The sequence below is a fragment of the Osmerus mordax genome, chromosome 24, assembly GCF_038355195.1.
Source record: "Osmerus mordax isolate fOsmMor3 chromosome 24, fOsmMor3.pri, whole genome shotgun sequence".
NCBI lineage: Eukaryota > Metazoa > Chordata > Actinopteri > Osmeriformes > Osmeridae > Osmerus > Osmerus mordax.
Genome location: NC_090073.1, coordinates 3206345 through 3234313, shown reverse-complemented (window position 1 = coordinate 3234313; position 27969 = coordinate 3206345). Strand labels below are relative to the sequence as shown.

Below are 27969 nucleotides of genomic sequence, written 5' to 3'. Positions count from 1 at the left end.
GATTACTGTCGGGATGGTTTCAGACTCATCAAATTACGCTAATTATCAGTAAATGCATTAATTATGTTCGTAGCCTAGGTAGACCTACAATTTACGCTTTTAAACGGTCAGCAATGTTTTGCCAAGTCGTCTCCCTCGCTCTGTTAATTGCTGCAATGTTGCCCTTTTTGGGGATAACTCCCCAAAACTCAAAAATCCAGTCACGCTGCTGAAAGTAACTCCGCCCTGCTGGTTTACCCTCTGCTTTTTGCGACATAACTCTTCTTTTCAACGATCGCCTGGTCTGGGCTTTATTTCATTGAATTAGCGTTGCTTGTTGGTGGAACGGCTTGAGGCTTAAGTCTAAGTTGACGTTTGTGTAAGCGCAGCTTGGGATGGAACACCCCCCTGCTCTTTAAGGGAGGAGTGGGTTAAGTTTGTTTTTATAGAACATCCTTATCAATCTCTGCCCCCCCCCCCCCCCCCATCCTCTTTATCTTGTCACTCTACCCCTTCCCCCCCCCCTCTCTCTCTGCCACCTCCCTCCCCAGAGCAAAAGAAGGGTCCCCCAGGCCCGGTGTGTATGGAACCAGTCAGTCCGCTGCACAGCCGTCAGCAGAGGGTGGTCCTGCCCGTCCACTACCCCGGCAGGGTCCACCGCGCCGGCCAGGTGACCGCCTACCCCACCCGCACCAGCATGGACCCCCACGGCAACCCCATCACCCTGCTGACCATGGACCAGCACCCCGACCCCCCCGGCCTCTACCCCGCCCGGGCCACCTCCGCCTTCCTGCGCGGCTACCACCCCACCCTGCACCTGGACCACTCCCTCAACCCGCACCACTGCGGCCTGGAGCACCGCGGCCCCCCCGCCTACCCAGCCCAGGCGCCCCCCCACCACGCCGCCTTCAAGAGACCCAAGTTCCATGGGCGTAGCTTCTCGCGGGGCGGCTGCTTCTCGCAGTACGAGACCATGTACCAGCACTACTACTTCCAGGGGCTGACCTTCCCGCAGCAGACGGAGGGGGCCGCGGCTTCGGCCGTGGGGGGGCCCCTGGGGGCTAGCGGAGGGCCCCACAAGGGCCACCACAGCAGAGCCTTCCAGCAGGGGCTTCTGTACCCCACCGTGGTCCACATGGCGCCCGCCTCCAGCTCGCGCCTGGGGGACGCCGGCAGCACCTCAGGTCTGGGCTGTTACCACGGACACCGGTCGGTGTGCAGCGGTTACCTAGCCGACTGCCCGGGCAGCGACAGCAGCAGCAGCAGCTCTGGTCAGTGCCACTGCTCCTCCAGCGACTCCATGCTGGACTGCACCGAGGTCAGCAACCAGGGCGTGTACGGAAGCTGTTCCACCTTTCGGAGCTCCCTGAGCAGTGACTACGACCCCTACGTCTACCGCAGCAAGAGCCCGTGTCGGGCGTCCGGCGGCGGGGAGGACTCTCTCACCCCAGCCCCCTCGGGACACGAGCACCCCCAGCCCTCTCCTCCCCACCCCCCCCTCTCTGGGGAGCCCCCATACAGTGGCGCCCCACCCTTGGAGCTAAGCAGGGAGGCCTGCTGCGCTAGCACTACCTCATCCGGACCACTAGAGGGCGCTGGAGCAGACAGGGGGAAGGTGGGGCAGGAGGAGGCGGTGGTGGTGGGGGAGCTGGGGGCGGCGACGTGTAGCTGCTGCTTCGAGGTGCTCCCCCCGAACCTGGAGTGCCAGGGGCAGGACCCGGACAGGGCGGGGCCTCTCGCTTCGGGGCACTGTCACAGGGGGGCGGAGTTTCAAGGCTCCACCTCCCCAAACTTTTACGCTCCCGAGCACATGTGCGAGCCGTCGGAGCCGATGTCCTACGAGGCCCTGCCTTGTTGTTTTTACCAGGAGATGAAGGCCCACCGAGCCACCGGGGGGCGCTATGGCGAGGACTACGCCGTGAACGTGCACTACGCGCACACGGACTCGGACGCCTGCTCCGGACAAGGCTGCTGCGAGCTCAGCCAGAGAATACCCATAATCCCCGAGGACACGGACTGCGAGTTGGGCCTGGGGGCGGAGACTCAGAGCAGCCTTTTGGCTGCCGGCGTCGCAGGGGAAGGGGAGGGGCGAACAGGGGAGCGACAGGAGGCAGGCAAAGGGTACTTCCTGTCAGGACAGTTCAGGGGTCACAGCCACGCCCAGGAAGAAGAAACTAGGGCTCTGTTTCACCCGCAGTGCTCCGCTACCCACGATGCATCGTGAAACGGCGCAATTCCAGAGGTGCGTCATGAGGTATGAAGTTCTACCCGAGGAACCGGGAATCGAGCCATACCCTTCTGGTGACTCGCCAGCCAGCCAGCCAGCGAATGAAAACCCTCAGTTGCCTTGTCTCTGCTCTAGCTCTCTGAGCACTGAATGTTACCAGATTAGAAGGTGTGGACTTCTACAGAGTCTGCCGTGTCTGGGTGTGGTGTAGTTTGCTCCTGTGGCCACTACAGGATCTGCTCCTCTCCTGCCGCTAGGGGGCGAGACTGAAGGTCGTCCTGGTAGGGGTAGGTAAGGGAACTGGAAGTGCCTGCCACTGTCTGGGGTCCCGACCACACCTCAGTCTGGGGTCCGGGGCCCTAACCAGGCCACTGCCTGGGCTCCTGGGAGTGGCCTCACCAGGCCTTCTCCACAAACAACTGAATGGGGGTCAGTTGTAAGAGGGCCAGTTTGTGAGATTCTTTTTTTTATTTTTTATTTGCCGACTTGGTATGCTCAAGTTGGGGTGAAGTGGACTACATTTTGTGCGAGACTTGAGAATTCTCTCCTTTGTTTCAAACTGACGCTGTTCATTTTTGGTCACACAAACTTATATGTATATGCATACAGATGCCTATGTATGTACATGAATGCACAGTTGCCTATATGAAGCTTCAACAAACCACCAACTCAGATGAAAAAGTTCAACAGAAATATACCAAAACAAGACGTTTGTTTTTTGCTTTTTTGGGGGGGATGAGGAAGTCGAAGGGGAACCAGAGTCACAGATTAAGCTACACTAGACCCAGTCTGTCTGTTTTGATATCTTGTAAAGCAGCACAATGTTTAGAACACTACCAACAGATAGATATATAAATATTGAGCTGACAGAATTCTAAGTTTGCATTCGATACAGAATTCATGTATTTCTAAGTTCTGTGCCCGTTTTAGAAGACGTGCCAGATCAAGCCTTATGGGTAGCCGATAAGTCCTCAGACCAGCTCTGAGACATCCTTGTCACTTCGGTTTGGAAAGAAGACCAAAACGACAGTCATATTTAGAGAACCGAAAGAAAGAGACGAGTAGACGTCAAACCCTGCTGTACTTGGAGTTTACAAGCTCCATGTCCCCCGCCCTGATTGGCTCGAAGGGAGCTGCTTCTGCGAGGGTTGCGTGTGTCTCAAAAGGCCTAAAGATAGTAGTTGTAAACATTGAAATCCACAAGGGACACTGTGCTGCAACTGTTCTTATGTTTTTGTTTTTGTTTTTTTACACACAAAATGCAGTTCAATACATTAAATATCAGATTTTTTTTCTCTATATAAATCGCAGAAAGCATACAGGCTTACGGTATCACAGTTTGGTCATCCATGCCTGTCTGTTTGTTCTACAGACTGCTCTATATGTTTCTATGAAATGTACGCATTCTCTCCAGAGGCCATCGCTCAGTAAGAACTATTTATATCTTAACCCAGTGCTGTAATCAGTGACAGTGAGAATCTAACTTTTGCCTTTGCATAGAGACGTGTACTGCAAATATAACATTTTGGGGTACTTGAGTCACTATTTAATTTTTTTTATTGTTTGTAGCACTTAAGATTGTATAAACAGAAAATGTGTACAAAAAATTAATATTTTTTAATTTTTTAAGAATATAATTATTTTCTCCGTCACCATTACCAGGCTAGAAATCTGTGTATATTTCTGTATGTGTATAGAAGCACATTTCATAAATGGAAATAAGTTCTCTGAATATTTATTTACTAATATATTTATCTTTAAGCCATGTCTTATGTTCAGAGTGGATGAACTTCTTTTTTTTTTTGGTTGCCTTTTGAGAAATCACTAACATGAGACGTTTGTAAATACATGATAATTGCACACGAGACAATTAAATATTCTCTGACCAAAAACTGATTTTAAAACTTTAGTATCAGTACAGTTTTGTAATTAAAATGTACAAAGATCTGTAAAATATACAGTTTTATTCAAGTAAATGTGGTGGCGTCTTCCTTCTCTATATTGTGACCCTTCAAAGTGAAGAGAGTGCAGTGAGGAGCTCACATTCCTTCCTCTTTTTTACTTGGCCGACACGCAACAGCAGACATCTCAGCATAACGTCACAGACACCAAGATGCAGAACCTGTGTTGACTAAGTTTGAACACTAGATGGCGCATTGGCACACAGTACTGTACGTTTACCTCTGGAAAAGAAACGCAAAAGGTGAGACTGACTGTCCTTTTCCAAGCATGTAAAGTTGATTTGATAGCAAAATACATAGCAAATCTGACTTTGAATACATGTTTATTTAGAACACACCTTTCGGGGATTCATAAACAGCTGGTGTGCCGTTACCATGACGACAGCGCCACCCGTATTGTCAGTGTCCATCCACAGAAGTCAAACCGAAACAACTCGAAACGTCATCTATAGTACAAAAACACTCCTAGGAAGTAAAGACGGTCATTCTCCAGACAAATACAGCTCACTAGGAAATGGTTTCCCGTTTCCTTGCCATCAGAAGTGACAATTCAGTTGTTGAGAGCTGTAGCTTCGCAGAGGCTGGGTGGAGGAGAGCCCATAGACCAGAGCTGTTCGCTTGATGAGCAGCTCACAGTTTGAAGCCAGAGTGGAGGGCCACCACCCCCCCTGTCAGGTTGTAGTACCGGACACAGTAGAAACCAGCGTCCTCCATCATGCCTTTGAAGGTCTCCTGTAGTGTGTGATGAAGAGAGGTTCAGTCAAGCACGCGGTAACATCCTGTTCTGAGTAGCAACGTCAGCCTCAGGGACACAGGAGAACAATATCCCAGGGTGAAGGAAGCCTGGACACATTCTGAGACTGGAGCTACTCATCAATCAATAACATGAATGGACTGGAAGTGAGGCCCATGTCAGTTGCTGTGTGTTGTGGAAGTGAGGCCATGTCAGTTGCCTGTGTGTTGTGGAAGTGAGGCCATGTCAGTTGCCTGTGTGTTGTGGAAGTGAGGCCATGTCAGTTGCTGTGTGTTGTGGAAGTGAGGCCCATGTCAGTTGCTGTGTGTTGTGGAAGTGAGGCCATGTCAGTTGCCTGTGTGTTGTGGAAGTGAGGCCCATGTCAGTTGCTGTGTGTTGTGGAAGTGAGGCCATGTCAGTTGCTGTGTGTTGTGGAAGTGAGGCCCATGTCAGTTGCTGTGTGTTGTGGAAGTGAGGCCATGTCAGTTGCTGTGTGTTGTGGAAGTGAGGCCATGTCAGTTGCTGTGTGTTGTGGAAGTGAGGCCCATGTCAGTTGCTGTGTGTTGTGGAAGTGAGGCCATGTCAGTTGCCTGTGTGTTGTGGAAGTGAGGCCATGTCAGTTGCTGTGTGTTGTGGAAGTGAGGCCATGTCAGTTGCCTGTGTGTTGTGGAAGTGAGGCCATGTCAGTTGCTGTGTGTTGAAGGTGAGGGTGGGTGTCACCTGGTCTGGGAACTTGCGGATGCTCTCCACCAGATACTGGTAGGACTTCCAGTCCCCAGCGATCACCTCCCCCAACACTGGAATCATCTGGAAACTATAAGCATCGTACAGCCTATGGAGAGAGGAAGGGGGGGGTTATTTAAAGAGAGAGAGGGCACCATTAGTATGATGCTGCTTAGTTTTGATTGTGTGTGTGTGTGTGTGTGTGTGTGTGTGTGTGTGTGTGTGTGTGTGTGTATGAACAGGTCATATATTCTACATCATGATGAGTGGAAGTCTTAATGCTGTGTTACAACTAACTTGCTTGCTTTCTGCAGAGGAGAACTTGTAAATTCGGTGTTAGAATTGCTACAATGTCAAGGGTTTTGGCTTGACTTCCTGTTAAAGCATTATGGGGTGCCATGTTGCAACAACATGACTTAGACCAGTTTCATAACCCTTTTTCATTGCATGAAATAAGCATTATCTGAGATGACCATAACCAATATATTTACAGCAGGCATATCGTTAAATGGTCGTAAGAGTTCATAATGGAGTCAGGTATCAAAGGCAAGTCCTACTCCAAAGGAAGTCGAACAAAATCCCTTTCACTGTTGTCTCCTTGTTTTCATTTCTCTGAACACTCAATTAAAGGTTCATTTTATAACTCCCTCATGGCGCTGATACCCAGGCACAAAGAACACATAACTCATGAGGAAAATAACTTAAGATACCATATGGCAGTTCAGTCTACCTGTCCCTTGGTCATGCAGATGATGACCCCCTCAGTTCAAGGCACAGAAGCACAAACTCCAATTTAAAGGTTCTCTGTATTCATAATCCAGTGCGCAGGCATCCTGTATTTGTATGTGAAAACACTATGTTGATCCTTAAGTTATCCTTGGTTAGACTACCATGCTCACAGTAGAGAGAAATCATCAAACACGGTCTTCCTATTGTTTGCACACCTGAACCCAGTTGCAAATTAGACCTTAAAGGGCCACCAAGCTATTTTCATTGGGAGGAACAGAACTATTGGATTTTCCTGTCAATAGGTGTGTTCGACATCGGCTGCAGCTGGTTGTTATTGTGGAAAAAACATCGTATTGTTGTAATTATGAAGATGGGTAATGATTATGGATTTAATGAAACTTGTAATCACTTTTTAGTACATGCTATATTATTGGAAACCATATTAGTATAAGTTATATTATTGGAAACCAGATGCAAAGCTTTTGACTGATTATTGTTATCCCTAGACAATGGTAGAATAAATAAAGCCCAAAATATTAAGATCTGGATAATTAGGGGCTGAGTGGGGGAGAAGAATATGTGTGTGCTTCTATAAAGAACCAGGAAGCCCAGCTATAACTTATGAGACATATTTGTGGCCTTATGCCCAGGAGCCTAGTGCAGCTGGCTGTTCAAGGTCAGAGCGGGCCTAAATTGGGAGAATTGTCTATGAAGGAAAGTACTAGTAATTTGAATCCCCTAAGACAAGGGACCCACTGGGTAAGAATGCCTAATGTATATGTAACCAACAAGTATTGTACCATATTACCATACAATGGGGAGAAGAATATAAAAGTGAAATGTCCGGAGAGAATTTCAGTCTGATCCTGAGATCATGCTCACGTTCTATTGGGAATCTTTGTTACCTGAGGACCAATAAAACACTGCATCAACCCTGCTGAGTTCCAGTGCTGTTTTTAAACTTTGAGAATTGATTGAAGATGTACAGAACATTTGTTAAATCACTGTGGCTGGATGCACCGATCTGCGAGAGTTTCCGCTTGCAGTCGGGGCAGGAGTTTAAAATGGAGCCGTCAAGACGGACGTTTTCTGCTTCCCGTGGTTTGCTGCGTTTACGTCAAACATATGAGTTTAGATAAAACTTAGCCTACTACTTATATAATGTATTTAAAGGATTTAGTGTGATTGGAGTCAATCAATATTGTTGCACTTTTTTGAATTAGGCTAATTATTCTGTTTTTGTATTAATATAATATGTTTTTTAACATTTTGTCAAGGTTCTATAGAAAAACAAAAAAATATCCATAGCCTATTGGCTCATTCTGGCACATTTACAATCATGGCCGATCAAGCGCTGTTTGCTTACTTTATCGCTGACAAACTGCATGGTTGCAAATTTAATTGTTTACGCGTTAGAACTTGCACAAACCAGTGCACTGAAATTTGTCATTTTATGTTAAACTCTCTCTCCAATCTGCAGATTGGAAATACAACCATAACTTAACTAACTAGTCTTTCCGTTAGTTAAAAGGCGAACTAAAACAATTTCTTTAACAATAGTAGGCTATTGCATACTATCAGTAAAAGCAACTATTTAATTCAATTGTACTGTTTGGTCCAGATTTGAGCATTAGCGAAACTGAAGGTGTCAGAATAAATACAAAACACGCGTCAAAGTTGTTGTGTGTGAGCCTGGCCAATCATAAAATAGCTGTGTCGTCATCAGAGTCCGTGCAGTTGCTCTGGAGAAGATGCGCTGTCTGAACCAGCCGGCAGTTCTCGAATCGATCTCACGGTACTTTCATGGCATACGTCACAGTGACCTAGCCTCGGCGCCGTCTCAAGTCGGACAAAAAGTCTAACCAGAACTCACTGCTTTAAGTCAGCTATCTGCAGCCTGCTGTCGGCGCCGCATGAAGTCAAACACACCTAACATCGTTGTCAGGCTGTCACATGTTGTGTGTGAGAGAGAAAGAGTTCATACACACTTTGCCAGTACTGGGTTGGTAACTTTGCTGAACTCCAGACACATGAATCGGCCTCCTGGCTTTAGGACCCGGAGTGCCTCTTGAAGTGCCTGAATGAAACACAGAATAAAAACTTTATTAACAACGCATCACAAATACACACAATTTAAAAAATCTAAAATCTATGCATCACAAAGACACTAGTAGCATAAAGCATCAGACATGAACACAAGAACCCAGTATCAAAGGTTATTGGGACAAACTGCAATGTGACGTATGGTTAAGGTTTGCTGTTGTTAATACAATATGTTCTGAACGTTTATGTACTAATCTTTTGTGTGTTAGGAACATCTGCTGTTCCATGTGAGAGGAACCTCACCTGTTCCATGTGACTGAGAGGAACCTCACCTGATCCATGTGACTGAGAGGAACCTCACCTGTTCCATGTGACAGAGGAACCTCACCTGTTCCATGTGACTGAGAGGAACCTCACCTGATCCATGTGACTGAGAGGAACCTCACCTGTTCCATGTGACTGAGAGGAACCTCACCTGTTCCATGTGACTGAGAGGAACCTCACCTGTTCCATGTGACTGAGAGGAACCTCACCTGATCCATGTGACTGAGAGGAACCTCACCTGTTCCATGTGACTGAGAGGAACCTCACCTGTTCCATGTGACTGAGAGGAACCTCACCTGTTCCATGTGACTGAGAGGAACCTCACCTGATCCATGTGACTGAGAGGAACCTCACCTGTTCCATGTGACTGAGAGGAACCTCACCTGTTCCATGTGACTGAGAGGAACCTCACCTGTTCCATGTGACTGAGAGGAACCTCACCTGATCCATGTGACTGAGAGGAACCTCACCTGTTCCATGTGACTGAGAGGAACCTCACCTGTTCCATGTGACAGAGGAACCTCACCTGTTCCATGTGACTGAGAGGAACCTCACCTGATCCATGTGACTGAGAGGAACCTCACCTGTTCCATGTGTGTGACGTTGCGGATGCCGAAGGCGATGGAGTAAACGTCAAACTGGTCATCGTCAAACGGAAGCTCCTCAGCGTCCCCCACCACCCAGGACAGACCTGACACACACACACACACCATATTATGTTTCTACACTACACAAGAGCTTGTGTGTGTCAGGTCTGTTCCGATACAGCCAGCTAAACAAGTGTGTATGTGTGCATGTGTATACAGACACAGCCAGCTAAACAAGTGTGTATGTGTGCATGTGTATACAGACACAGCCAGCTAAACAGTTGTGTGTCTGCCGGGTAAACAGTTACCGGTGGTGATGCCCAAGTTCTCCGCCTTCTCCTTTCCCACCCTCAGCATCTCCTTGTTGATGTCACACACCACAGCACGTGACTCCTGGGGCCCCGCCCCCTCGTCTGCTGTGGCGTAGTTCTCAGAGATGTGTTGCCATGACGGCGTCTGGAGGCCGCGGGCCTGGCGGCGCTGCTGGCGCTCCTGCTGGGAGCGAACATACTCCAGGAAACGGAAGGAGATGTCACCTGGAGGGACAACGCTTCATCAGTCAAGGATGTGTAACGGCTTTGGCTTGACTTCCTGTTTAAGAATTTTTTGAGGATCACTATCTTCACTATCATGACCACTGGCATCATCATCCTCACCATCACGGCTGCTAGCATCATCATCCTCACCATCACGGCTGCTAGCATCATCCTCACCATCACGGTTGCTAGCATCATCATCCTCACCATCATGGTTGCTAGCATCATCATCCTCACCATCATGACCGCTAGCATCATCATCCTCACCATCATGACCATTAGCATCATCATCCTCACCATCATGGCTTCTAGCATCATCCTCCTCACCATCATGACCATTAGCATCATCATCCTCACCATCATGGCTGCTAGCATCCTCATCCTCACCATCATGACCATTAGCATCATCATCCTCACCATCACGGCTGCTAGCATCATCATCCTCACCATCATGACCATTAGCATCATCATCCTCACCATCATGGCTGCTAGCATCATCATCCTCACCATCATGACCATTAGCGTCATCATCCTCACCATCACGGCTGCTAGCATCATCATCCTCACCATCATGACCATTAGCATCATCATCCTCACCATCACGGCTGCTAGCATCATCTTCATCACCATCATGACCATTAGCATCATCATCCTCACCATCATGGCTGCTAGCATCCTCATCCTCACCATCATGACCACAAGCATCATCATCCTCACCATCATGACTGCTAGCATCATCATCATCATCATGGCTGCTAGCATCATCTTCATCATGATTGGCCGCTAGCATCATCTTCATCATGATTGGCCGCTAGCATCATCCTCCTCACCATCATAACTACTATCATCATCTATCATCACCATCATGGATTTGCCAGCATCCTCATCTCTGCTTTCATCATCATCATCATCATCATTCCTACCGGTTCCCCCGGCGACGTCCAGCAGGCGTGTTCCAGGCTGGGGGTGCATGACGTGTAGAAGCATGTCTTTCCACAAGCGGTGAACCCCCAAACTCATGGCATCATTCATAACATCGTACTTCTGGGCAACACTCTCAAACACCTTGTACACTGGATATGTGAATGGACACACACACAGGAGAGAGAATGTGGATCCTTGGTAATCCTCAGTAATGTGTTTACATTTTTGTTTAATCAGCAACACACAAATCCATGAAGTTCATTAGATTAGTTAATCTATTTTATAACCCTGTTTATCTATAATGTAGCAGAATCTCATGTTATTTTATACACAGGGGACAGCATCATAATAGGCATGCTGACCTTCTCTCTAACAGGACTAAACAGCATGAAATTGCTAGTATGGCAACAGTCCAAAACGGCCTATCAAGCTACTTCATTTAACTCTGTTTCATGGTCTGTTCATGCCAACATGGCCCACGCACGAACAGTGGTTGGTGGGCGTGTCATGCGCGCTCTCCAAATGTGCCAAGCTACTAAGACTGAACAATGTTTACATATAATTGAGTAAATAGACAAATAAAAAGAAAATGGACAATGAATGTAAAGATATACGTGAATCCCTTCGTCTGCAAGAGAGATAAGCAGAGGGCGAAGGGGCCAGTTCTCACCTCTCTGCGCCTTCTCTCCCTCAGGTACGGTTTCGAAACCAAAATGTGTACTTTTGTCAGCGTGACCATCGCTAAAACAACGGCAGGCTGAAAGCTTCAAAGGACAAATTGTTCGAGAGAGCCGACCAGCCTCGCTGGTATTCATATTTCTGGGAGAATTACGGGATATTCTCCGGGCAAGCACCCTGATGGAGGCTGCCATGTTGTCGTATTACCTAATGGCTACGTCATGGAGTCGTCATATATCTGCGACTGCTAATGTATTTTGTTGTATCCTTTTTGTAGTTTCATAGTTTATACAGCAGTGCTCTCAGCCATTTCTCACGCTCTTACGCAACACCTTGTATTTCTTACGCATTTCAACAATTTCTCACGCTGAGAAATAAGGGATAACTTGTCCCGCTATATATGAGACGCTTGAATACTGAGATGACAGTTGTCTCGAGTTATAGCCTACAGAGTAAAAGTCAATTAGAAAACATGCCCCCACTTTCTTGATTGATTCACACATTTCACAATTAATTAAGATGAATTGTAACCCGAAGACAGACTGATAACCTAGATCTCAGAAAATGACGATAGGCCTACTCTGTCTCAGTGAACTGAAAAGAAACGGTCTGAAAAGCGACGGGTTTGTATTCACCCCCACAATGCGGTGTGGTTTTTATAACACCCGGATCCCGTTTCTGACTTCTCTTCCTTGAGAGCAGAAAGTGGCTGGTTTTGTTTCCAAACCTTTTCTCTTCTCCATAGAAACCAGACACTCACAGTCATTGTCCCTATTGTTGGATTAACTGCTGCTCAGCACTGGTTTAGAGGGATAAGCTTGCAGCCTATCTTTTCTCATGGCCTTGGTTGTGTGGAAGGTGACAGAGGGATAAGCCATGAGACTGTCCCACTGGGAGCCCTGTGCAGCCCCACTGGCTCATAGGGGGGGGGAGGGGGAGACGGGGGTGTGTGTGTGTGTGTGTGGGGGGGGGGGGGGGACCATGTCTCAATGTCTCGTAGAGAGCAACACAGTCCCAGGCCTTGTGTTACAACCTGACAATGGACAGCAACAGCCTGCCAAGGGGCAGAGGAGGTGAGGGTGCAGGGCTGGGCTGGAAGGGAGAGGAGGGTAGCTTATGCTCTGGGCCTGGTCTAGGCTGCCTGCATCTCTATTGCTGGGGGGGGGGGGGGCAACAGTAGCGGCAACAGTAACCTAACTCTTGCCGCTAATAAGATTGATTTGACACCGACCTCCAATAATGCGTGTAAAAGGTATTCATTCACATAGGAGGGAATGTCAAATACATGAATTATGTTGGGAACATCTTGGCCGGTTGTAACTCCGGTTAGATAAGGACTTGTCGTGATGTTGTCACACCACTTGGGGGAAGTAGAGTACAGCATTTCATACAGCATGTGTGAGCCTTTGCTCAAATGAACTGACAAGTTTGCCATTTATCTTTCAGAACCGTTCGGCTGACGCACTATTCTTCTGCCCTGAATGAATGTGTTTCATGATCAGATTTAACTAGGGCTTCGGTTGCAGGGACATAAGCGTGAGTTAGTCCAGATTCAAAATGCGATAAAGATGTTCAATTACCGCTCTCAGGTTACGTTTCCCTTCAGAACCCTCTAACAAGTGCTCTCTTCCATTACAGAGACCCCTTTGATGCTCGTTACAGACTTACCACACACAAATGTTTCACATTAGAATCCTACCCTTCCTTGTTATTTTACATGCTGTTCCCACTGAAACACTGACCTCGCACTCCTCTCCGTAAATCTGCAGGTTGTCTGTCTGACCCTAAAAGAGGAGGGGTCCACACACTGCCCCCCCCCCCCCACCCCCCAGAACACCCCCCCCCCCCCCCTCGCTGGGTGGATCCGCCTTCAGTCTGGGAGTCATTTGGGGAGTACGATAAGCATCACGCTCTCAGGGGTTGGGTTACAGGCCAGGCAGATAGTTGATTCTTAATCTGTTGAAACTAATGAGAAACTCACCAGAGCAATCAGTGTTGGGGTACGATGGCTTTTGTACACACACACACACACACACACACACGCACACACACACACACAAACACGCACACAAAACCATTGTATGAAAAAGTGTCTTCAGATGTAAAACCTCCATTTTCTTTTAAGGTATGTGTTTCTGTAGTGAGGTTTGCTGCCATGTTGATCAGTACCATCAGCCTTCATGTTATCAGAATCATAATGGGCTTTATTCACCATGTAAGTTCACACAAACAAGGAGTGTGTTTAGGGGTGAAACATCAGACGGCAGCATAAGGACACGACACAGGTTTAGGAAACATGCAGTATTTATTTAGCAACCACATTTAAACACATTAAATAAAACTACAAAGGTACTTCACTTATAAAAAAGATAGATTATGTCCCATTCACATACAAAATATGAACAATAATTTACTGTATAAATAAAAATTTGCACTATTCCTTATTTACAATTTAATGACATTTTGCCGCTCTGAATCGTTTTTCTTCCTTGTACAAAGGGTTTTTTATTGCAGGAGATCTCTGATGCAACTCGAGGAAACAAAGTAAGCGACAAAAGCCATGGAGAAAGAGCTATGGAATTTTCCATGAAGGACAGGAGACTAAATGGAAGTTTGCATAATTTACCAGGCTATCTAACCAGATATGACCTTGACCTTGCTTGATTCAAACTGTCAGTTTGGGTTAACTTCTTTGGGATATGACGAGGACTCGTTTACCACCCCCCCCCCCCCTTCCCCCCCATCTCTCTCATCCTCTCTTTCTCCTTTTCTCTCTTTCCCTTTCTCGCTCACCCTCTTTTTTTTTATCTCCCTCCCTCTCTGCCTCCCATCTGTGTAAGCATGGGGTGTTGTGAACAGCACAGACCACAGGATATGTGCTCTTCCCTTGCGATGATGAACGTGACTTGGAGAGGATTTGGCAGGGCCGTGGAGTACAGATCACTCCTCCAGTAGAGAGCACCCCCTTCCCCCCCCCCCCCCCCTGCCCCCGTCACTAAGTCAGTCTCCCCTACAGTAAACCTTAGGCTTCAGATTCCATTGTGATGTCGCATTTTGCATACGGACCCTTGCCCTGTTTACACGTGCTCAATACATGCAAAGTTCGAATTTGGTTCCAGAGGAGGCGCAGTGCTGAGCTGAATAAGCGCTATCGTAAAGAAGTGAAGGAGAAGTGCGCTCGTTCATGTCTCTGGGCCAAAATAGTCATCTTGACAGGGATTGGAAGACTGTCCAGGAAGTCGAATTCAGAAGTGTGTGTGACGTGTGGAGGGTGGCTGACCTTTCAACACCGGTGTCGCTGCTGGAAATGTCACCGTTATACACCGAACTGACACCGTTTCTGAACTTGCTGTCATACACACACACACTCGTGTGCACACACACACGGATGCGCACACACACACAAACACACACACACAGTTTCACGTTGTCTTTTCTGAGCTTTGAGGGGATAGCTTGGGTCTGGTGAGTCCAGTGAACTTGGGGAATGTGCAGCTTATTCTCTGAATGCCTCAACCTCGCAGCCAAGCTGCAGTTGATGATCATAAACAATAAAAAACCCTGATGGATCACTGCCTTGCTTTGCAGAGACATGACATATAACGGCAGGACTTAATGTCATCATTCACCACATGGAATTCAACAACAATCCAACACCGTCCCCCTTTAGTTACTAAACGGCAACATAACCAGAACAAGACGCCCAGTAATGTTACTAACTACATTTCGGGGCACATAAGGAGAAAACCAAACAACACATGAACAAAATAGAAAAACTGTTTTAAAAGCCAGTCCCATAGTAAATCTCTGTAATGCCAAAGTCCCAGTTGTTTTAAGAAGACAGGTCTGGGATTGGAGATGAGGAGAGCTGACGACGCCCCAAAGTCCAGGACGCCCTCAAGGCACTTCAACACACATCAGACACCCCGCCTTCCCTAACCACATCTGCCCCCTCCTAACCCCCCCTCCCTCTCCCGCACAGGACAGAACACCATCTGATCCATCTGCTAATGGCCATGCAAGATCACAGAACTTTTTTTCTCCCCCCCGCTGATGACGAAGAAAATTCCTGTCGGAGTGGATGCTTCTAGAAGGAAAGTTTCCAGTTCTTAGTATCAGCTATGTTTTTGTGCCGAGAATGTAGTTTATTCATGAACTGAATGAGACACACATGAATGAAGACGGCTCAAGCTGACTACCAAGAGTTTTACCGCTCTTAAATCCTATTTCTGATGAACAACCCCTCCACTATCCATCCATCCCTTTTTCCATCCTTCTATCCCTTATCTCATCCCTCCATCCTCGATCAGTAGGAGGAGTTCTGTGAGCACTTCCATCGTAACAGATAAACAGTGTATAAGTGTTTAATGAATGACCAGCAGTCGGGGGGTGAGGTGGGCGGTCTCCTTCACCTGCCTGTCTGGTTTTGGGGTATCAAGGTGTTTCTGAGAGTAGCATATTCTGTGTGTCCAGAATATGGTCATGGTGTCTTCTCCCTTTTGGTAATGATTAGGATTCGGCCCAGTTCTCTCTGAAACACTACTGGCTCCCACAGAGGTCTGGCGGACATTTTGTGTCTTGCAGTTTCAGTGAAGATGCAGGCTCCCAGAGAGGTCTGGCAGACATTTTGTGTCTTGCAGTTTCAGTAAGGATGCTGGCTCCCAGACAGGTCTGGCAGACATTTTGTGTCTTGCAGTTTCAGTGAGGATGGTGGCTCCCAGACAGGTCTGGCAGACATTTTGTGTCTTGCAGTTTCAGTGAGGATGCTGGCTACCAGAGAATACAGTGAGAATGGTGGACTTCTCCTACAGGCTAGGACTGACTGGCCGTGACTCTGAAGGGAAACTCCCTGACCTCTCAGGCGTCTATGGAGGATGGAGACGGAGTCCCATATAACCCTAACCCCTGCAGTAAACTCCATCTGTCTGTCTGACTGTCTGTGTTTGTTGGTCTGGATCGCCTCGCATCTGTCTGTCTGTCTATCCGTCCACCTCGCGCTGTACTGTATGCCCTTCTAATCCTTCCCCTCCTCCTCTTTCCCTCTCCTCCACACAGCAGACAGTCCTGTCTGTCTCATCCCTCCCTTCATCCCTCTGGGCTGAGCTCCAGGTCTCCTTGGGCCTCCAAGAGGCCATGGTGGCGGAAGTCACTCAGTCTTTAGCTTGTTAGCTTGTTAGCTTAGCGCCCCCTAGAGTCTCACTGTGGGAGCGTAGCCTAGCCTAGCCTAGCGCTCCCTCTCGGCCCTGGTACAGGGTGTAGCAGTAGTAGTAGTATTTGGTGGTAGTGGTGGTGGTGGCGGGAGACCGGGGAATGCCGTTCCCCTAGTTGCCCACCAGGGGGCTGAGGTCTCCATGGTGGTTCTTGAGCTTCTTCTTGAAGAGGGAGATAGTGGAGGGGCGGTACAGGATGATCCAGGGCTCCGATGCGGCACTCTGGCTGCAGCTCTCAGAGCCACTGATGCTGGGGATGCTGGGAGATCTGGAGGAACGGGGACACAACCGGACACAAGTGTGTTCATTCAAAACATCGACACACACACTCTCCAGCGGGAGAGATGACCGCAGACCAAAACAGACCTCGGAGATAGAGGTGGAGAGAGGGAGAGATGGAGGGAAGGCGAAGCTGAGAAGGATGAGAAAAGAGAGCTGAGAGAGAGAGAGACAAAGCAAGGCAGAGAGAAAGAGAGCAATTGATGGAAAGAGAAAGAGAGATAGATAAAGGAAGAGATAGAGACTTACTTCACTGTGATGTACAGCAGTAGTTTGGCTACCATGACGATCACAGTCAGGGTGAGCAAAGCTGCCAGAGCGTAGATGGTCCACACTGCCGACAAGAAACGTCAACATTAATACACTCACTCCTAATAAAACATACTGCTTTTTTATGTTTTAAGGAGAAACAGGATTTCATAGAATCCTATCTGTCAGAGTTCAGAATCCTGAAGCAGATAGATGACTAGAAAAAGCAGGAGAGATAAAAGACAAGATGGAGACCATGTTCCAGCACACCTGTTAGCCAGCCCTGCTCAGACAGGGCCGGTCCTGGTGCAGGAGTCCAGCACTGGGGCCAAGTCTAGCACCATGGTTAAGTCTAGCACTGGGGCCAAGTCTAGCACCATGGTTAAGTCTAGCACTGGGGCCAAGTCTAGCACCATGGTTAAGTCTAGCACTGGGGCCAAGTCTAGCACCATGGTTAAGTCTAGCACTAGGGCCAAGTCTAGCACCATGGTTAAGTCTAGCACTGGGGCCAAGTCTAGCACCATGGTTAAGTCTAGCACTGGGGTCAAGTCTAGCACCATGGTTAAGTCTAGCACTGGGGCCAAGTCTAGCACCATGGTTAAGTCTAGCACTGGGGCCAAGTCTAGCACCATGGTTAAGTCTAGCACTAGGGCCAAGTCTAGCACCATGGTTAAGTCTAGCACTGGGGCCAAGTCTAGCACCATGGTTAAGTCTAGCACTAGGGCCAAGTCTAGCACCATGGTTAAGTCTAGCACTAGGGCCAAGTCTAGCACCATGGTTAAGTCTAGCACTGGGGCCAAGTCTAGCACCATGGTTAAGTCTAGCACTGGGGCCAAGTCTAGCACCATGGTTAAGTCCAGCACTGGGGCCAAGTCTAGCACCATGGTTAAGTCTAGCACTAGGGCCAAGTCTAGCACCATGGTTAAGTCTAGCACTAGGGCCAAGTCTAGCACCATGGTTAAGTCTAGCACTAGGGCCAAGTCTAGCACCATGGTTAAGTCTAGCACTGGGGCCAAGTCTAGCACCATGGTTAAGTCTAGCACTAGGGCCAAGTCTAGCACCATGGTTAAGTCTAGCACTAGGGCCAAGTCTAGCACCATGGTTAAGTCTAGCACTGGGGCCAAGTCTAGCACCATGGTTAAGTCTAGCACTGGGGCCAAGTCTAGCACCATGGTTAAGTCTAGCACTAGGGCCAAGTCTAGCACCATGGTTAAGTCTAGCACTAGGGCCAAGTCTAGCACCATGGTTAAGTCTAGCACTGGGGCCAAGTCTAGCACCATGGTTAAGTCTAGCACTAGGGCCAAGTCTAGCACCATGGTTAAGTCTAGCACTAGGGCCAAGTCTAGCACCATGGTTAAGTCTAGCACTGGGGCCAAGTCTAGCACCATGGTTAAGTCTAGCACTGGGGCCAAGTCTAGCACCATGGTTAAGTCTAGCACTAGGGCCAAGTCTAGCACCATGGTTAAGTCTAGCACTAGGGCCACATCTAGCACTGTAGGCCCACGTCTAACACTAGGGACAAATCTAGCACTAGGGCGAAGTATAGCACTAGGGCTAAGAAGAGCACCAAGGTCAAGTCTAGCACTAGGGTCATAACTAGTACTAGGGCGAAGTATAGCACTAGGACCAAATTGAGCAGTATAGGGTCAAATCTAGTAGTAGGACCGGGCTTGGAGTAGATCACGTCCCCATCAGATACATTTACATTTACATTTAGTCATTTAGCAGATGCTCTTATCCAGAGCGACTTACAGTAAGTACAGGGACATTTCCCAGAGGCAAGTAGGGTGAAGTGCCTTGCCCAAGGACACAACGTCAGTTGGCATGACCGGGAATCGAACTGGCAACCTTCGGATTACTAGCCCGATTCCCTCACCGCTCAGCCACCTGACCCCCAGTCCGAGACCACCGTGCTAGTCATGCAAGATTCAGTACCACATCTATACAGGCTGAAACAGAACCAGCTATGGAGAAGAGACAGTGTATAGAACACTGGTGGAGAAAGATGAAAAAGGACATGGACACTGGGGCCTCAAACACAAACAGACCACGGGAAGACAGAGGCTCTCTAGAGCGCCAGAGCGCCCAGGGGAGAGCAGCAGCGGAGCGGGGAGGCGGGACGGGCGTGGTGGTGACATACTAGTGTGGTGGTTGCTGGCCTGCTGACCTGGCATGTTGCTCGGAGGCTTGTCGGGGCTGGACGTGATCACGTAGAAGATCTGGGACGAGCGGCCGTTTCCGCTGACGTTGGACTTCTCCGTCACCCCCTCCGGCGGAGGCGGGCTGGTGCTGGCGTCGTCCTCTTCCTCGCCCTCGTCTCCCTCGTCCATGGGCCTGAGGCCCTGGCCCTGCAAAGCTAAGGGGACAGCAGAGTCACGTCCCCTCTTCCTTTGGAACGATGCACCTTGGGAACTGGTGTCATCCCCATCGTTTTCGTATTGTTAACCAATGGAACGTGGTTGGAGGTCCAACCGCACAACTTTCGGGGCCCAATCAGAAGGAGAATGCTGGCAGCAGTTCTGGGGAGAGGGATGTTGGCACGAGGAACAGGGAGATCACCAGAGAGACTCTCCCTGTGGCTGGTTGGAGGTTCCATCCATCTTGCTCAGCTTGAAAAGGGATGTTTTCACATGTTCTCCATTTACTCACAACAACCCCCGGAGCTTCAAACCCCGACGTCGGAGCCCAGTTCCTCCGACGTCACCTGAAAGTGTTTATCCTAAGCGAGATCGCCCTCAATCCACCCTTCCCAAGTCCCTCCTCATCTCCACCCTACCTCCACCACTCTCCCCCCCTCCCTCCTCATCTCCACCCACCCTACCTCCACCACTCTCCCCCCCTCCCTCCTCATCTCCACCCACCCTACCTCCACCACTCTCCCCCCCCTCCCTCCTCATCTCCACCCTACCTCCACCACTCTCCCCCCCCTCCCTCCTCATCTCCACCCTACCTCCACCACTCTCCCCCCCTCCCTCCTCATCTCCACCCTACCTCCACCACCCTCCCCCCTCCCTCCTCATCTCCACCCACCCTACCTCCACCACCCTCCCTCCTCATCTCCACCCTACCTCCACCACTCTCCGCCCTCCCTCCTGATCTCCACCCCAACTTCACCACTCTCCTCTCTCAATTCACCCTTACCAGTCCCTCCGGATCTCTAAATATCTTGCCCTGTTCACTCAGCACGGCTCCCTCCCTCCCTCCCCTGAGGACTGGGTGTTTAAATCCATCTCTGCCCACAGAGGTAGTCTCCCTCTATTTCCATCTCATCACTCCATCTCTCTCACACATTATGCAAGTCTCTCCACGTTTCCCGTTCTCGCTCTGTTCTCTCTCTCCTTATTTCTTTCTTTACATCCCCCCCCCCCCCTGCCCCGCCCTGCCCCCCCTCCCCCTCCTTCTCCCCCACTCGTTTTCTTAAGATAACTTCTACGCGATGTGTCCTTCTGTTAGAACAGCATCTCAAACAGCCCGGTCTTAATTCATCTTTGCGGTACTTTCATCTGGAGAACCAGCCAAAACACGAGCTGTCAGACGACCCAATACTGTTGTTCGAGGTTGCTTGCATGTGTATGTGTGTGTGTGTGCGTGCGCGTGACTTTCGAAAGAGGGGGAGAGTCACAGGTATTGAGTTTGAATGTCAACCACGGCAGAACAACTCCATGTAACTGAGGCACGGGCAATATGAGAGCATTGTTCAGAACACTGCACCCATCTCTCCGGGTGTGCTGAGAATGCATTTACAGTTTCTTCTCCACTGCACTGCCATCCAGAACGCCCACGTCTAACGCCTTGACTCACCCCTCATCTGAGACAAACTCCTCGGAAATTAGACTGTCCCACTGGAGCGAATATATCAACTGAACAATGTCTTTGTTATGCAGGGCACATGCAGTCTCACAGAGTACCGAGAGAAACAAAACATTTAAATACACAATATCGCCCTCAGCTGTGAGGCATTGGCCATCAAATGAGAAGAGATGGGAGTCGGGCAACAGTTGGCAAATACTAATCTCTCTCTCTCTTTGTCTCACACTCTTTCTGTCTCTCTTTATGTCTCCCTCTCTCTCTCTCTCTCTCTCTCTCTCTATTCTCTCGTCCTCTCTTTTTCTCAAAATCTCTCTGCCCTTCCCACCCTCCCTCTCTCCAGACTGCGGTAAAGCACATTATAGTTTGCTCGATTTAACATCAGTAGAGAAGCTATGCAAAACTCAGTCATGGTGACAGACTATCAATGTGCACCTGTTCATGCAAATGTGCTGGCATTCATAAATAAATATATTTGTGTGTGTGTGTGCAAAAGTATGTGTGTGAGGAAGCAGAGCTAACCACAAATACAACATTCAAATCAGAATCATGCAAACTCCAACTCCGTAAGGATATACATCCTTCACCATAGTTATTCTGTAAACAAAGCCAGCGAGCCAATCAATTCCCACCTTGGTAGAGGACAGCGAATCCTTGCGCCTGATTGGTCCGATCCGAATAGAAGTACAGGATGACGAAATCTCCCGTGACGTTGACCAGTTCCCGCGGGGGGCTCCGCCCGTCGAACCTCGCCACCACCTGATTGGTGTATCCGTCCAGAAGCTCCACCATGTCGGTCTGGTCGGAGATGTCGAAGGAAGGTGAAGTTGAAGAGGATGACGGAGGCCCCGGGGACCTGGATGGGCCAGTAGCACACCCGGCCCGCCCCGTACTTGTCAGGGAAGTCTGGAGAGTAAACCACCCCCGAGGGGGCGGAGTAGTTCCCCCCACAGGCCCCCACACGGGCTGGGAGAGGAAGGGGGAGTGGGGATGTGGGGGGGGGGGGGGAGGAGGGGGGAGGAGGAGAAGGGTGGAGGGGGGGGTGAGACGGGGGGCAGGTAAGGAGAAGGGTGGTGGGTAAGGAGAAGGGGGGTGGGTGAGGAGGAGGGGGTGGGTGAAGAGGGGGGGGGGGGTGAGGAGGAAAGGGGAGAGGGGTAGGTGAGGAGAGGGAGGGAGGGAGGAGAAAGGGGGGTGAGGGGGGGGATGAGGAGAGGGGGGTGAGGAGCAGAGGAGGAGGGTGGGTGGGTGAGGAGGGGGGTGAGGTGGGAGGGAGGAGGTGAGGAGGGGGCGAGGGTGGAGGGTGGGAAAGCGAAGGAAAGTCAGTCAACAGTACAAACATCGAAATCAATCTGTCTTCAGCAACAACAAAAAGTGTGAAAGAACTCACACAGAATGTTCTACTACAGAAGCTTGTTGAGCTGAGCAGTAAGCCAGACCAGAGTAATCGCACGCCTGTACTCACTGTCAAAGATGATGAACCCATCCATCCCCCTCCACAGGGCTGGGTGTGGTCCCCGAAGCACACGTGGTTGCATTCCATACTGGGGCGCTTCGCCATGGCGACGGTGGTCCAGATCGTTTCCACAGAAACAGGCGTAACCAGACTCCATCCCAGCCAGCTGAAGAACACACATGCAAATACTCCCAATAAGAATTTCACATTTTATTTGGTTTCTCGAGTTTTACATAGATTTCTGTAAGACACAGGGCTGAACTCAGCAGCGACAACCCAAAACTGAAGAAGACGAATCTTGACAAACTTCAGTCGAATTCTGAAAAGATATTGGATAACCACGAAGAACTGAAAGGGCCCTTGAGGAGAACATTGAATAGAACCTTGAGAAGAACCCTTGCGATAACTAATGACAAGAAACACTGTAGAAAATGCTAGTGCTCGGAAAAATTGGCAACAAAACAGCCCTCACATAATCGCAATGTATATTTGTTAACGCTTTTAAAAACGGCTCAATAAAAACAATCGCATAAAAAAAAATCTATTGTCTTCTGGTCTGCTCCCTTGCTACCCATTAAAGGGTTTATCACCAGCATGTGTCAGGGCGGGTTTTCCAAGCTCTGGAGGGGACTGTCACCATCTGTGTCACAGCTAATTAGAGGGTCACTTGTCAAGTTCCAGTCCAACACATGCGAAGACATCTGTGGGAATGCTAAACAGAAAGGGGCTCTGCGATAGCGACACACGGTTGAAATGTGAAGGACTGGGAACAACCCACACTCCACGTTTCCTCTGGCTTTCTGGAATGACGGACCGTTGAGCACGGCCCATTGTGTGCTGTTTAAATAGGACCTTTGTGTGACTCTCTTTCTGGAGATGTATTCATATGAAGGTAGGGCCTCATTTCCTCCTCACGGGCTGCCCTCGTGGAGCTGGTACTTATGGACGCCCCCCCACCCCAACCCCCACTTCACCCAGTCAACAAATCAACACTTTCTGGTTGGTTGCGTATTGTATTGGGTGCAAAATGTGTCAGAACACCTACTGCTCCAGATTCTTCTGGTGAGGGGAGGGGGCTGGGGGGGGGGTTGCAGTGGGCCACTGATTCACATGCTGAATCATCAACCCTGTCTTTGTCATGAAGGCTTCTGGGAATTGGGGGTGACAGGCATATCCGGACAGATAGACAGACGGACAGACAGAAAGGGTTTTCCTTTCTTACTGTTCTGACGTTGTGACTGCGGACACACGGCCAAAGGATGTGCTCAAACACGTACGCCGGTCACTGTTTATACCACCCAAACACAGAGAGAAAGAGAGAGTGAGGGGAGAGAGAGAGAGAGAGAGAGAGAGAGAGAGAGAGAGAGAGAGAGAGAGAGAGAGAGAGAGAAAGGGAGAGAGGAGAAAGAAGGAGAGAAAAACAGAGATAAGAGAACGTGAAGTAAAGGGGACCGAAAGAGAGGTGATAGAGAGAGAGAGAGAGAGAGAGAAAGAGAGAGAGAGAGAGAGAAAAAGAGAGAGAGAGAAAAAGAGAGAGAGACTTTGACTTTTAAAGATACCTTTATTGGGCAGTATAACTGCCAGCCAAGCAGTTTCACCACACCAAACATTTCTTATATTATTTCTTATGATGATAGAGAAAGAGAGAGAGAGAGAGAGTGTGAGAGAGTGAGAGTGAGAGTGAGAGAGAGAGAGAGAGAGAGAGAGAGAGAGAGAGAGAGAGAGAGAGAGAGAGAGAGAGAGAGAGAGAGAGAGAGAGGTAAGGAGAGAGACATATCGAGAGAGGTTATCTGGGGCTGGAGGATATGAAGGGAACACTACTCCTGAGTTGTACAGCCTTCCCAGTGTCAGGAGGTGTGATTCCTGTCAAAGCCTCTTCCCCCTGTGTGTTTCAACCCGTCTCCAGAAGCACACAGTAGCCTCGTCTGCATCGATTCCCCGGGTCAGTTTAAGTGTCGGGGTCAAACCCATGAGTTAGTCTTTGGTCTTACCGAGTATCTCTGCTTCCTGCAGAAGCTGATGCAGTTCTGGATCGTCAGCTTATTGGACGTCTCGCTGCTTCCTGTCAGAGTGGGCGGGTCCCCGCTGTCCTTGAAACACCCCAAGTTTCCTGGCACTGTGGAGATGGAGAGAGACGGAGAGAAAGTGAGGTTTGATCATGTGTTGGTCGGCATTAATGATGATGATGAACAACCACTGCTTTATGAAGAGAACTACATTTGTTGCAAAGTTCTTGGCTAGCCGTTTGAATGCAGAGAGATACAAAAAACTACATTTCCCATAGGCCTACTATAGTTTTGTGCTTAGACTTCCAGTATATTACCGATCCAAAAAATCCTGTACATTTCCCTGAGGAAGTTTTAAGGTATCTGGTTGCCAGTCATCATCTGGTTGCCAGTCATAGTGATCCAGAGTTCCCTGTTGCTGCACCTGGTCAAAAACGACATTTCCTGAAACGTGGTGTAGAAACCTGGTGTAGTTCCAAGGATCGCTAGCTGGTTGTTGGGTTTTATAATCTGTATGATAAACAGCATTCAGTAGGACCACACCCATCTAATCCTACCCTCTGTGAATTCAACTCTACCGTGTATCGACCATTCATCGGCATGGCTACTCGCTAAGCACTCCAAACAGAGACAGGATACATCGATCAATCCCTATACCCTGACAAATATTGTGTTCAGAACAGATGTCTTCATTAGGATTCTAATCATATAGAAACCTCATTTCATTTCAATGTTATGGGGTCAAATATAAACTACAGAGAAGAGCTAAAGTATGAACTGCGAATATAAATGGCTCTTCCCAAGGCTGTTTGGTGTAATGAGATCCTGTTGCCCGTGACCCTAGGGCGGACCAAAGCATTACACTGTGAGACAAGACGTGTACCAAGATCTTGCTCCATTCAGTTTCAATTCAGTGAAGTAAAACATTGCACGTTCGTGGATGCTTTAATACATTCTCTGAAAGGTTAACTCATAATTGATGGTGAAGCAATGCTAGCCCATCTCTTCTGTCTCGCTGTCGTCAATACAGCTGGAAGCGTCTGAAAGATCTATGAACGTGGACAGAGTTGTTTGTTTTCCCCTGGACGTACCATACGTATATGCACTGTAGTGCCTTCTGGGTACTGCGGTTCTATTCCGTGTTTTAGGTTTTGGGGTGAATGAGCACAGACGGTAAAAGAGAGAGGCAAGGAAGGGGGAAGAGAGAGAGAGAGAGAGAGGGACCACACACACACACACCACACAGACACACTCCAGTGCCCCGTCTCGTGAGGGCCAATGTAAACGTTCGGGGCTGATCCATCAGCTCCTCTAGGTAAACAGCACACGCCACAGAGCCTCTCGTTTGTGTAGCGAAGACAGGAAAGCACGCGGGACATCCACAAGGGGTTCAGCCGGCCTAACGCTTCGCAGAGACAGGGAGGGAGGGAGGGGGAGGTAGGGAGAGAGAGAGAGAGAGAGAGAGAGGAGAGAGAGAGAGAGAGAGAGAGAGAGAGAGAGAGAGAGAGAGAGGGAGGGAGGGAGGGAGGGAGGGAGGGAGGGAGGGAGGGAGGGGAGGGAGGGAGGGAGAGACATAGGGGGCAAGAGAAAGAGAGAGGGAGAGAAAGAGGGAGAGCAGTAAAGTTCTCCGGACCACTCCATGCGTCTCGCCTACGTTCTCCTGACCGCGGGCCTGACCGCCGACTTGGCGTGCCGGGACTGAACCGAGGGTTTGACGGACGCACAACCCCAAAAAGTGCCGAGCGAGCTGTAAAAAGGACGCGTTCCAGCTCCCTCGTCGACGCCATAAATCATGATGGAATATCCTTCTTTTACGGCCACGTCAAAGCCCTGGTTTACGGGCGGATTAATATGGCGGTTTGCATCATTTAGGCGGGGGCGCAGCGCGATGGGGGGCGAGCGAGAGAGGCGGTGTTACGGGGGGCGAGTAACAGCCAGACGTGACAGTTATGGGGGCGTTTGGGAGCTTGATCGGGGCCTCCGAGGTGAAGGGGAGGCAGGTCGAGGCGGGGGCCGCGCGGATAGCGGAGGTGTGCGGAGGGTGAGATAAATCCCCTGCCAGCTTCGCTCTCCTACAGCGTTCTGAGGGAGGTTGGCTCCATTGAGCTTTTCCAATACGGATTCCCCGTCTTTTCGTTTTCTCCCCCACCCCCCGTTTCAAAATGCCACTGCAGGGCTAGGGCGGTCGGTTGAAAAGGAGAGGGCCTCTTTTGATGGGAAGATTGCAGACCACTGACAGCTTGTGTGTCTTTGTGCTCTGGTCGTCTCGGAGGGAGAACGGCTGGAGGTAGAGGAGGATAGAGAAGGAGGGAGAACAGGAGGGATAGAAGGAGGGAGAGAAGGCAGAGAGGAGGAGATAGAGAAGGAGGGAGAACAAGAGGGAGAGAAGGAGGAGGAGGAGGGGGAGAGAAGGAGGGAGAGTGGCAGGGACAGAGGGAGGGAGGAGAAAGGGAGAGGAGGAGGGAGAGTGGCAGGGACAGAGGGAGGGAGGAGAAAGGGAGAGGAGGAGGGAGATGAGGAGGAGAATCTCTCTAACAACTCTCTCTCTCTCTCTTTGTCTGCTCGCTCGCTCTGCAAATTCAGCATTAATTGAAAAAGTGCTTTTACAGGAGGAAAGCACTGTGCCAAGCATTGCTCACAGCCTACATCTGCTTCACAGGCGCAACAAGTGCAAACATCTATGCTTGTAATGACAAAACACACACATCAAAGCCCCTGGTGGAATTTGCTTTAACAAGCCAGAGGAGAGAGGGGAAACCGAAGGTGTGTTCCCTCTCCCGGCAGAGTGGAGCAGAGGCTGGGAACCCAGGGAGATCTTCACAGGAGATCACCCCCCTACCGAGGTGCCTCCTCCCCCAGGACCATCACACCTCAACCTGCAGCCTGGGTCGAGACGCCGCCGCCACCCCTCCGAGCCCCGCCCCGAGCCCCGCCCCGCCCTCCACCATAACCCCCCCCCACTACCCCGCCCCCACAAGGACGCACCGCAGCGCAGACAAAACAACACGAGCTCCGAGGCGTCCGCTTGAAACCAGATCGCGCGGGTTCCGGAGGACGCGGGGAGGAGCGCCAAACAGCCAGCGCCTCGCGGACGACGGGGCCACGCGGCAGGCTTGGCAGGAGGCGGCGGGAGGAGCAGGTCTGAGGGGCCCCCAGCACCCCCCGAGTGCTGGGCGGAGGAGGTCATTACACATCACTATGACATCTGCAGGGGGGGGGGGGGGGGGTGCTGTGGGTGGGTGTGTGAGGGAGGGGGGGGGTGTTTACAACAGGCTGCCGGTGTCTCTCTCTCTCCTTTCAAGATACGTTACTCCCTCTCAGGGACACGCAGAGCCCAGACACACTTTACCTCTGGGATGTGTTCCAGGAGAGGGGGAGGAGGGAAGAGGAGAGGAGCAGAGGAGGAAGAGAGAGAGAGAGAGAGAGAGAGAGAGGTGTAGGTAGAGAGACAGGGTGGGAGAGGAGGAGGAAGGGAGATGGGAAGGAGGAAAGAGAAGAGGGGAGAGAGGAGGAGACAGAGG

The 27969-nt window shown here is 49.7% G+C and overlaps 3 protein-coding genes across 3 annotated transcripts in view; 1 reads left to right on the top strand and 2 right to left on the bottom strand.

Moving 5' to 3' along the window:
* The window catches only part of znrf3 (zinc and ring finger 3), a 50766-nt gene extending 46654 nt beyond the window's left edge, over nt 1–4112 (top strand). Inside the window, exon 8 of the mRNA XM_067228278.1 lies at nt 531–4112. Within this exon, the coding sequence (XP_067084379.1) occupies nt 531–2203 (1673 nt within the window). The 3' untranslated portion in view covers nt 2204–4112. The remainder of the gene's footprint in view (nt 1–530) is intronic.
* Nucleotides 4113–4153: 41 nt separating this feature from the next.
* Nucleotides 4154–11638, bottom strand: coq5 (coenzyme Q5, methyltransferase). The gene is made up of 7 exons (XM_067228279.1): nt 11437–11638; nt 10766–10915; nt 9615–9842; nt 9304–9410; nt 8341–8429; nt 5621–5732; nt 4154–4899 (listed from the first exon to the last, which is right to left on the bottom strand). The coding sequence occupies exons 1-7, from the start codon at nt 11636–11638 to the stop codon at nt 4798–4800; spliced, it is 990 nt and encodes a 329-aa protein (XP_067084380.1). The 3' UTR covers nt 4154–4797.
* A 2110-nt stretch (nt 11639–13748) lies between these two features.
* On the bottom strand, nt 13749–24844 carry kremen1 (kringle containing transmembrane protein 1). Its single transcript, XM_067228447.1, is given in 11 exon segments — nt 13749–16922; nt 17183–17267; nt 19350–19538; nt 21622–21811; nt 21813–21955; nt 22452–22476; nt 22479–22535; nt 22537–22608; nt 24434–24578; nt 24580–24679; nt 24820–24844. Coding segments are annotated over 11 exon segments (1188 nt in total). The 3' UTR covers nt 13749–16765.
* Between the last annotated feature and the right edge of the window lie 3125 nt (nt 24845–27969).